The sequence below is a fragment of the Trachurus japonicus genome, chromosome 18 (genome assembly GCF_045865225.1).
Source record: "Trachurus japonicus isolate A0001 chromosome 18, Traja_1.0".
Taxonomy (NCBI): Eukaryota; Metazoa; Chordata; class Actinopteri; order Carangiformes; family Carangidae; genus Trachurus; species Trachurus japonicus.
In genome coordinates, this window is record NC_140924.1 from 5,741,779 (window position 1) to 5,753,456 (window position 11,678).

Sequence of the window (11,678 nt, forward strand, 5' to 3'; positions counted from 1 at the left end):
AAGCATCGCCATCGGATGCGTTTGGTTGCTGTGCTTCGGCAGCATGAGCACATTGTACCTGACCAGGACCACATTCAATTTGGCTTTGTACTTCTGCATTATGATCTTCTTCTTGAGCATCATCTGTTACTGCAGCGTTTCTGTTCTCCATGCTCTCAAACGTCCAGGGCCAGGGGAAGTGATAGGGAACAGGGCACGTGTTGACCAATCAAAGCAGAGGGCTTTCCACACCATCGTGGCCATTTCGGGAGTGCTGCTGTTTAGGTTTGCGGGGAATTTGGTTTGCAATGTAGTCCAGGGATCGCTAGTGCTGGAATCCATTAACCTTTGTCTGGTCTTCTTGTCGGCATTCTGGTTCTATCTGCCCAGCAGTTTGGTTTTACCTCTGTTGTTTCTACTCCGGGCAGGAAAACTACAATGTTGTTAAAAAAACACAAGTTAACAATCAGGATGAGAGTCAATTATTTTGAAAAGAACAAGTTTCCAGAGACACCAGTTTTAATGGTGGGCTAGGAGCATTATTGATAATAAGTATGATTAAGAAGGAATATCTAAAGTAAAGTGAAGGCAGATTAGTCCTGAAGACAGGTGAAGGTCGACAGATTGATTAAAAGTGTAGAACAAGAAGAGACTGAGGACAATAAGGAATCCCAAATAAAAGTAAATGTCTAGATGTTCCATTTCTATATTAGTTCTGTGAATGTATCAATGTCTCTGTCCATAACAATATGATATGTATATTATGCTTGTGTATGTTTGACAAACTGCAAATTGTGAATTATGAATTGGTCATAAACCAAGGTAATGTTGTATTTGTACAAACCAGGAGGTCTACATTCAAATTAAAAAATAAACACAGATTTTGTTGCGCACCTCAGGCAGATGTGTGTCTCTTATTTGATTTATGGTATCCTTTACTCCTCGTTTATGATCTGATACTCTTCACCACTTCATTGCAAAAATATTCAACAACTCAACTATTTCTGTGTTAACTGGAAAAGACAATCATGTCTCTAGTGACTCTAGAGATCCCCAAGAGTGAACTACAGCTCAGCCATTGATGTTTGACTCAAGATGAACTTCAACAACTTCTACTGATCCCACACTTTGGTAAATGACTCACATCAAGACCTGAAATCACAATGATCAACTGGGTTTCACTTCTCATCCAACAGCATCAGAGTTTTTATTGGAAGTCTTACAACTTACAAGACTTTCAGAAACATCCATTAAATTAAAGTTAAACACAAAAAAATATTAATCACAGTCTTGGAAAAGCTACGTTGCAGCTTCTCCCACCAGGTGGCTCTTCATGTGTGTTTTCAAACAGTGGCTCTGAGTGAAAGCTTTTTCACACAGTGAACACTTGTAAGGTCTCTCTCCATTGTGGGTCCTCATGTGAACAGTCAGGTACGTTTTGCGAGCGCACGCCTTCCCACAGATGCCGCAGACGAACGGCTTCACCCCTGAGTGGACCGTCACGTGGTTGTCCAGGTTGATCTTGCGTTTGAAGGCCCAGCCGCAGTCGGGGCAGCTGTACGGCGTCTCTCCGGTGTGGACCCGCATGTGGATGGTCAAGGGCCCCTTAGTGGAGAACCCCCTGCCGCACTCGCCGCAGTGGTACGGCTTCTCGTTGGTGTGCGTTCTCATGTGAATCTGCAGCTGCTTGCTCGTTAGGAACATTTTGCAGCAGACGTCACAGAGGTACGACCTCTCCCTATCCGTGTGAATCTTCTCGTGTTGCCTCAGCGTGCCGGGAAGTTTGAAGCTCTTCTCGCACACCTGACATCTGTGCGGCCGTTCTCCGGTGTGGATCATCTTGTGGCGGGACAAAGACCTGTGGTCGCTGAGGGACTTCCCACACACCCCACAGAGGTGCGTCTTCTTGTTGGTGTGAATCCTCCGATGGGCCGTTAGCTGTTCCTTCAGTTCAAACACTTTGCGGCAGGTGCAGCATTTGTGCAGCTTGCCCTCCTCGTGGAGTTTCTTATGATTCTCCAGGGAAACCATCAGAGCAAACGCATCATGGCAAACGTCACATTTGTGCGGTCTCTGCCCTGCGTGGGCGGCCACGTGCTCATTGAGGCTGAGCTCACTGAGGAAGGACTCTCCACAGATGTGACAGTCCTCAGTTGGGTGCTGGTCTTGGAGATGATCCTTCAGCGCCTCCACAGACTCTGGGCACTCCCCACAGACCCCACAAAGACTTTCTGGATCGTCCACATGACTCCAGGCGTGTTTCACAAAGGCGACTTCTGATTCCTGCAGAACTCTGCAGACTTTACAAGACAGGAGAGCGTCGCTGTTTTCAGTCTTTGTCTCGGAGGTCCTGACTTCAGAATGTCTGGGTTTGTGTCTCTTGGTCTTCGACTGCAGCTCAGAGTCACTTTCCTTCAGCTCCTCGTCGCACTTGTCTGGTGTCCAACTGTCATCGCTGTCGTTTGCCTCTTCTCTCTCTTCCTCCTTTTCATCATCATCACTAGCGTCCCCTTTACTTTTAGCTACACAGCAGACCACAGAGTGTTCAGCTGTCTGAGGCATCCAACAGTCTTCATTATCAGTTTCCTCTGTCACTGTGTCTTGTTGTTGTACCGTCGAGCTGCTGGACAGAGCGTCCACTCTGCTGCCTTCCACCTCCTGAACGAAGCTGTTGTGGGAAAGCAAACAAGAGAATGAACAGGGTCGGTGGTACGACGCCATATGACCAAAAATACATGGACACCTTTTTTATAACTAGTGGTTTTAGCACCACCTCGTTGGTTGCCTGGTTTCATCGTTTGTTAACGTGGCTGCAGTGGGTGAAGTGAAGTCTTCAGTGCTGCCATCTTTGGTCTGCAGAGGATTATTCTCTTCCTCACCGGCCTTCGGTTCCTTTTGAGTCTGGAGAAATAAAACAAACGCTGCTTTGTCTTAAAAAATTAGTGGCTAAAATAAATAGAGGACGTGACAAACTACCTTCAGTCTGATGAAGAGAGTTGAGGCCCCCGATCCTGCACTGCTGAGGTTTCTCTGGATCTCCTCCGGCGTCACCGTCTTCACTCTAAGAGCTTTTAATCTTCGTCTCTTGTTGGACAGTAAGACGTCAAAAGTTTTGTTGTCTCCTGCCAGCTGAGGGAAAGTGGACCTCAGCAGGTCCAAGAAGTCCATCTCCTGCAGACCTCGAGGGCACCTCAGCTTCAGCATCGGACATTTCCTCAGAACTAAGAGAGGAGACAAGCAATAAACTCAAGTGATGAAACCAAAACTAACTTAAACTCCAATGACTCTTCTCAGTTGCAATTCAATCCACAATAATTAGCTTCTTTCTTCTTCTTTTTTAAATTACCGTTTTTTGAAAGTACTTCAGTCTGTGGTTCCTCCAGGATTCGGATCCTGAGGTCCACATGGTTCTGACTTTCACTGATCTGAGGTCTGTCATGTTTCCTCTGTTTAAAATGACCTCTGGAGGAAAAAGACGTGAAGGATGAAAATTAGCAGCAGGTTAAATCCAAAAGTTAACAACAAATAAATAAAGGTAACAATTCAATAATATTGAAGTTTAATTTTCAATTTGTGTGAAAATGTCTCAGATTATGGTTGGATGGTGGATATGTTGATGTTTGTGTTAAGAATACAGTTTCTATCAGAATTACAGTTAAAATATAAATATTTCTCAAGATAAAACAAACAAAATGATAAAAGAAAATAATACAAATAATGATGAAACTGGATGACAGTAGCTTGCTTATATTCTAGCGTTAAAATTCTTAATTATGACTTAAATTATTTTCCATCACAAAACCTGCTTAATTCAGCACATCATCAAAAACTAAATGAGACGTCTCCAAGATATTACAACTAAAATATCAAGTTGACGTTAGTGTGCTTCTGTTTAAAAAAAAAAGGATAATGATGAAAATTGTCTTTGATCAAACCTGGACAGAGTTTTATTTTTCAGATCTTCAAGGTTCTTCAGTGACTTGTCCTCATTTTCACCCTCCTCTTCCTCAACATGTTGGAGGCTCCGTCTGCGCTTCTCACCTGAACAAAAGACAGAAATCAGGTATTTCCACTTCATACTGCTAATAACATGTGACAAGTAGGCTACATGTTTTATTTTGAAAGTATAAGCAGCAGTAGCAACATATAATGCTTAGCAGAAACCCATGAGTCAGATCACGATGTCCTGTTCTCTCTGTCTGATGTTAAATCCTGAATATATACTATACTAGGGACATCAGGGAGTACTGGGAACCTACAGAATATGCAGCGCCGCCTTCTATCCTATGGTCTCCTCTGTGGAAAAAAACTCCACTGGAAGAAAACGGTGACACCTACTTTCAAAGAATGGTTAACGGCACGGACTGATACATTACACCTTGAAAGGATTCGTTATTCTCTTGGTGGTAGGCTGGAAGACTTCAAAAGGATGTGGCAACCGATTGTTTCTTTCTTGAAACAGGATGTAGGACAACCTGAGTAGTACTGGGTGAGTGGGACGGGGTGGGTCAGGGAGGGAGTTATTATTATTATTTATTTATTTCAATACATGTATTTATTTATTTATTTATTTTTGTATACTTTTCTAATTTTTCTCCCATCTATTCTTTTTCACTTATTTACTATTCGTAGGACACCTTTGTTACTTATATTACAAAATATGGAAGCATTGCATAAACCAAAGATGGATGTATATTTGATATACTGTCTGCTTCACAATAAAAATATAACAATATATTTGTAATATAAGTAACAAAGGTTTGTTTAAACAATAAACAAACCTTTGTTACTTATATTACAAAATATGGAAGCATTGCATAAACCAAAGATGGATGTATGTTTCATATACTGTCTGCTTCACAATAAAATATATTTGAAATAACAAATCCTGAATATAAAAATGTACAAAGATCCACCTGCAACATTTAAATCTATTTAAAATGTGCCGACTCTGGTGTTAATGCTTCAGGAAGATCATTTCTACTTAAACTGTTAAAATGATGAACTCTTTCTCGACACAATGGGACTCTTGGTTTGCTGGACTCGCGTTTTTATGCTTAACAAAGTATATTATTAATCACTAACCGGTTTTGTCGAGTGTGACCCGAGGCTGTCGGAGAACCTCCAGCTGCCTCCTCTGCCGGTCGATCTCCTCCTCGTAGCCGGCCACCAGCCCCTCTACGGCCGCTAAGATTTCCCGGGAGGCGGCGGCGAGTCTCTCGGTGACGAATCCTCTGACAATCTCGGCTTTAGACATTTTAGTCAAGCGGTCGCTCTTTCTGTCTTCATCACATTTAAGCGTAACGTCGGTATTGTTTTTACTAGCTTGATGCTTTTCCGGTTTCGGTGCGTGCCTTCAAGTCGTCCGACTAGAAACTGAAACCTGGCTTACTCTGCTTCTTGACCATGTGGTTGAAATACCGCCATCTGCTGGATGTAAAACTACTAGGCCTACCATCTAATTCTTGCTAAACCATCTTCCTGAAAAAATATTTAGGCTACAATATTTTGGAGTCGTGGTTGTTGTTCGGCAAATATCAGACTTTTATCTCAAAAACTTAATTTTTGAGATGATTTTGAATTCTGCTCTCATGGGAACAACTGCAGTCAATGTAGCCTAAGAGTGGTATTTTTTAAACATTTTCTCTTAGGAAGCAACAAATCACCAACATTTCCATGCTGTCAAGATGCAATTTATGTATTATCAGATTTTTGTTTAGATAACAGAATTTCTGACATTTTCTGACACAACAATTTTTGAAATCTGCCTTGACAACTGCTGCCTGGCTGGTGACTCCCTGAGTCACACAACATTATTCACTTCCAGTCAATTAGCTCAGTGTGGGTGTCCCAGTAAGGGTGATGATGACACATCAAAATGCAATAAGTACTCAACTGCAAACACAAGACAACAGACCTGGTGGTGGCGTTACAGCAAGCCTCTAGGCTATATTTCATGATTTTGAAAATTCATAACAAATCAATTGTGTTCCAGCTTTGCCCTGACCAGTGTGGGGTTCAAGAGGATTGAATGAATTATTCAGGTAAACTACATGGAGGTAGAGAAACATCTTGGAAGAAGAAGAAGAAGAAGAAGAAGAAGAAGAAGAAAGAAAGAGTGTCACGTGAAAGTCACCAGTCTGTAGTTATTTAACATCAAAGCTCCTCTAAGACCCATTGTTATAGAATTACAAAAAAAACGCCATAAACGTTTTTGTTTTTTGTTCAACTACATTGTCATAGTCACTGGGTCCTGTTGTTCAGTCTCACAATGTTTTTGGACCGTACATTTATATATCACGCCCGCACTGATGTCAAGAAGTCAAGCAATTTCCAAATATTTGGTCTCGCAACATCACTTCGATTAATTGGACTGAATCTGTCAGACTGAAGCCTTGAATATTTTTTTGTGTTTATTACAGTGTCTAGAACATGTACAATTGTAGTTATTGTAGAAGTCATTCCCTAGATTTTATATGGAGCTGGTAGTTTCCTCTAATCACAACAAAGCAGGACTTTAAAGAAATTATGCCTCATTTTCTAATCAATTCATAGTCAAACCGGTTGTAGGGGGAAGCTTGGAGATGGTAATGTTCTGGAGCAGCTGTGAATGTTCAGGGAATGAATGTGAGTGTAGGGTGTGTATGGTAAATTGGGGGCTGCATGCATACCTTTGGTATGGACCTTTGGATGATAATCAGAGAGTACAATAGGTTGGCCAGACAGTATTGTGTGACTAGTGAAATGTGTGAATGTGTAAACACTTTAAATTGTAATCTAATTCCTCACTTACCCAATCTTTTCCTACAGGTTATCTGCAACCTAATAAGCATGTGTGCTATATACATCTGTTTCAATTTTATTTTTTCCATTTAAGAATGCCACCAGCAAGGAGAGATGCTTGCAGGATGTGATCGTCCAAAATAGAGAGTGTCATGTGCACATGGGATTGGATGACACTGATGCAAGTGCTGCAGAGTCAGGAGTCAATGCCTGTGTGCGGACAAAGAAAACCAACAAGCCTGTGAATATTCTCATTTGTCCAGGTCATCGTTATCCCCAAAGAGCAACTGGACTTGGTTATCTGTCTAGGAAGACGTTTCGCCTCTCATCCAAGAGGCTTCATCAGTTCATGTACGCATCTGACCAGGCTGGGACCAGTCCAGTTGCTTTTTGACTTAAATTCTTTGGGGAAAACCAACAAGCCACTTATTGCCCAGCCAATGTGGACATTGAGCCCTGACCAAAAAAGCATACCATGCTTCATGACCAGTCACGCTGGTAATACTGATATTGGTCCCAATACTATGTTTTCTGGCCCAGCTCTCACAGAAGATGTAATTTCTCTCCATACACCACTGTAATACTTCTGGAAGTTTGTGTCTGAACATATGATTTAAGCTTTGACAACAAACACAAATGAGTAGTGTTCAAAAGAATGTAAGATCTATACACTAAGTGTGATGTTCCTCTTTGCCTTCTGGGATTATCATTGCAAACTAACATCAAAGTTCATGTTTTTGTAACAAATGACTTCATAAAATATGACTGAGGCTATTATTCATGTTGTATACTGTTCTGGGACAAAAGCAAAATGCAGTCAACCCTGCAAATGAACCTTGAACGATGAACCTTGTTCAGACAACAGGTTCAAATACGTTTTAGATTTTACAGGGTTATTAATCATCAATATTTAAAGGTATATTGTGTAGGAATTACTCCCATCTAGCGTTGCGGTTGTATATCACAAGCAACTCAATCGTATTTTTCATGTTGCATTCACGTGAAATTGGGCAGACGGACGACAGCCGCTGCACGTAACGGCATAAACAAGCCTCTATGTAAACAAGTGGTCCGTCAGCACGAGGCAAAACAATACACGTGACAATATGTTGCCCGACTGCAGGTGAATGCAGCATCAGTGTAACGCTCCATTCCTCCTCACTGCGCTACCGCGGTGACTTTTCACAGACGCCACCTCCACCTGAGCCGACAGCTCCGGTGTCTCCGCTGAGTTTCCGTGGTTTCCTACCGTCACGCTGCCACTGAACGTAAAAACATGGAGACACCACATGGAAGCAGCACCGAGCTTACCCGCTCCATGGAGATATGAATGATATGAACGGCTAATTCAGAGCTGAAAGGAACACTTAAGTTTGTTGATGGAGGGGGGATTACTGCTTAATGAAAAACAGTTACACAATGTCCCTTTAAACATCACATATTATAGACAAGTGTTTTACATAAACTCCAATATCACTGGCAACTAAAATGGATGTTGATAAACTCAGTCATGATTCTTTTATAGATTTGCAGCTTTTATTTGGCAAACAAGCAACAGTGGAATATTTAAAAATAAAGAGATAAAAACATTTCAAAATGTAAAATTCTGTCCACTACCAATTTTAAACATACTTTAATAAACTTGAGAGAAAATGTATTCAAACTTTGTATTCTAATAACCTGTTGCTATTCAGCTCAACCAACAACACTGCAGCCACAAGTAGCCTCATGCTGCCTCATTAACATACATGCGTTTCTGTGTACTACAGATTTGTAACATGTATGTGTAGCATTGATTCCATGAAGTCATTGTTTTATACCATTTTAAAATCATACACAATATTTTACAAGTGAAACTCATTTTCACTGTGTAGTGATGAGCTGTTACAGTTCAATAACTGCAGCCTCACACAGTGCTGCTGCCTTCACTATCATTCCTTAGTTTACCATGCGTTTCCTCTTGGCAGAAACATCATAGAAATTATGGCTACAAAAACTGCAACTGTATATTTTGTTCCCGTGTGTGTCTGAAGATATTTGTTTGGAACAAATCTTTTCCTACAGAGACTACATTTCTCTCCTTAATGGGATTTCATGTGTCTTCTGAGATTCCCTGCTGTCGAATATGTACCCCCACACACACTACAAACAAATGGTGTCACTTTTGTTTGGATTTTCTTGTGCTTCTCAAGATCATCACGTTTATGGGATTTCATGCGCAACACCAAATTCCTACGAGCCTCAAGCTTTTTCCCACAAGTTGGTTTCTCTCTTGTGTGAGCTTCAATGTGGGTCTTAAGAACTTCCTGTCGGAAAAATATTTTTCCACAATCATTACAACTCAACACTTTCCCTCTTTTATGGGATTTCATATGCAAACCAAAATTCTCCATCTTCATAAAAGTTTTCCCACAAATACTGCAACCAAATGGCTTCACTTTTGAATGGACACTTGTGTGGAGGAAACGATTTATCTGCAGGGCAAATCTTTGCCCACAAATAGCACAACCAAATGGTTTCTCACTTGTATGGACTTTTACATGCTGTCTAAAATTATTTTTATGTCTAAATTGTTTACCACAGGTAGCACATTCAAATGGTTTCTCTCCTGTATGGATTCTCATGTGGCGTTGAAGTTTCCCTCTTTGGCTAAATTTTTTACCACAGGTAGCACATCCATATGGTTTCTCTCCTGTATGGTGTTTCATATGGCTTTTTAGACTACTTTTATATCCAAATTTTCCACCACAGATAGCACAGTCATATGGTTTCTCTCCTGTATGGACTCTCATGTGTCTCTTCAAACTCCCCCTTGTGCTATACATTTTCCCACACACTGAGCAGCTGAGAGACTTCTCACCAGTGTCACATTCTTCATCACCTACATGAACAGCTTCACTGTTCAAACCTGATTCAGGTGCTCTGGGTTCTCTCCCGTCATCATCATCATCATCACTGTCTTCAGTTAAACAGGACGACTCTGAGACCTCATCATCTGTATCTGGTTGCAGACCTTCAGGTTGATCTGAGTTCCTGGCTGGTTCAGATCCTCCACAGTCGTCTCCATCAACCTCCATCTGTTCAGCTGAGCTGCTGGATGGAGGCTCTGCCTCAGTTTGTCTTTGATGAGGTTGTAAGGACTGAGGTTTCTCTCGATCATTCCCCTTCTTCACATGAACAGAAGTGATGGGGAACTCTGGAGTGGTCAATCCCTTTTCTTCCTCAATATGTAGACTCTCTGGGTTCTCTTGATCCAGACTAGTGGTCAACTCAGGTGGATCATCTGCAGAAACAATGACACACATCATGAACAACAGTGTCTTCATACTGTCACTCACAACTGGTGTCTGTATGAACCCCAATTATCTTCTCAGTGGACACCAACAACATCTCCTGCAGCCATGTGCACCCATTCATCAACACCGCAACCAAATGGCTTCACTATTGAATGGACACTTGTGTCTGCAAGAAACAATAGCAATAGCACAAATAGCACAACCACATGTTTTTTTTTTATATCTGTATCAAGTTTTATAGGGTCTTCAAGATTCATTTTATATCTAAATGTTTTACCACAGGTAGCACAGTCAAATGGTTTCTCTAATGTATGGATTCTTCAAACTCCCCTTTCAACTAAATGTTTTCCCACTACACACCCTGAGCTCAGTGAGACTTCTTACCAGTGTTAAGTTCTTCATCACCTACATGAACAGCTTCACTGTTGACTGACTCAGATGCTCTGGTTTCTCTCCAGTCATCATCACTGTCTTCAGTCACACAGGATGAATCTGAGACCTCATCATCTGTATCTGGTTGAAGATCTTCAGGTTGATCTGAGTTCCTGGCTGTTTCAGATCCTCCACAGTCGTCTCTATCAGCCTCCATCTGTTCAGCTGAGCTGCTGGATGGAGGCTCTGCCACAGTTTGTCTTTGATCAAGTTGTGATGACTGAGGTTTCTCCTGATCATTCCCCTTCTTCACATGAACAGAAGTGATGGGGAACTCTGGAGTGGTCAATCCCTTTTCTTCTTCAACATGTAGACTCTCTGGGTTCTCCTGATCCAGACTAGTGGTCAACCGAGAAGGATCATCTGCATTCATCATCAACAGCTGCTGATCACCTGCAGAAACAATGAAACGCACATCATGAACAACAGTGTCTTCATACTGTCACTCATAACTGGTTTCTGTATGAACCCCAATTATCTTCTCACTGGACACCAACAGCATCTCCTGCAGCCATGTGCACACATTCTTCAACACTGCAACCAAATGGCTTCACTATTGAATGGACACTTGTGTACAAGAAACAATATGTCTGCAGGGCAAATCTTTGTCCACAAATAGCATAACCAAATGTTTTTTTCATCTGTATGGAGTTTTATATGGTCTTCAAGATTCATTTTATGTCTAAATGTTTTAACACAGGTAGCAGAGTCAAATGGTTTCTCTAATGTATTGATTCTTCAAACTCCCCTTTGCACTAAGTGTTTTCCCACACTCTGAGCAGCGGTGAGACTTCTTACCAGTGTTAAATTCTTCATCACCTACATGAACAGCTTCACTGTTCAAACCTGACTCAGGTGCTCTGGTTTCTATCCAGTCATCATCACTGTCTTCAGTTACACAGGACGAATCTGAGACCTCATCATCTGTATCTGGTTGATCTTCAGGTTGATCTGAGTTCCTGGCTGGTTCAGATCCTCCACAGTCGTCTCCATCAGCCTCCATCTGTTCAGCTGAGCTGCTGGATGGAGGCTCTGCCTCAGTTTGTCTTTGATGAGGTTGTAGGGACTGAGGTTTCACCTCTTCATTCCCCCTCTTCACATGAAGAGAAGCGAGGGAGAACGTTGGAGTGGTCAATAGTTCTTCTTCTTCTTCAATATGTAGACTCTCTGGGTTCTCCTGATCCAGAC

The 11,678-nt window shown here is 41.7% G+C and overlaps 1 protein-coding gene across 3 annotated transcripts; it reads right to left on the reverse strand.

The window, feature by feature from the left end:
* Positions 1-1,159: 1,159 nt before the first annotated feature.
* Positions 1,160-5,357, reverse strand: LOC146968483 (uncharacterized). Of its 3 annotated transcripts, none has more exons than XM_085759699.1 (6): positions 5,065-5,357; positions 3,915-4,020; positions 3,326-3,441; positions 2,956-3,200; positions 2,750-2,880; positions 1,160-2,647 (listed from the first exon to the last, which is right to left on the reverse strand). In XM_085759699.1, the coding sequence occupies exons 1-6, from the start codon at positions 5,234-5,236 to the stop codon at positions 1,279-1,281; spliced, it is 2,139 nt and encodes a 712-aa protein (XP_085615825.1). In that variant the 5' UTR covers positions 5,237-5,357; the 3' UTR covers positions 1,160-1,278. The 3 variants fall into 3 exon arrangements, with proteins under 3 accessions (XP_085615825.1, XP_085615827.1, XP_085615826.1); XM_085759701.1 differs by having other exon boundaries at positions 3,921-4,020; positions 5,065-5,285; XM_085759700.1 differs by having other exon boundaries at positions 1,259-2,647; positions 2,753-2,880; positions 5,065-5,285.
* Between the last annotated feature and the right edge of the window lie 6,321 nt (positions 5,358-11,678).

Coding starts and splice junctions, on each gene's coding strand:
- LOC146968483 (XM_085759699.1), bottom strand. CDS start 5,236: ATGTCTAAAGCCGAGATTGTCAGAGGATTCGTCACCGAGAGACTCGCC. Junction 3,442..3,914: donor AAAAATAAAACTCTGTCCAG/GTTTGATCAAAG, acceptor TTTTTCCTCCAG/AGGTCATTTTAAACAGAGGA. Junction 2,648..2,749: donor ACCAGGCAACCAACGAGGTG/GTGCTAAAACCA, acceptor TTCCCACAACAG/CTTCGTTCAGGAGGTGGAAG.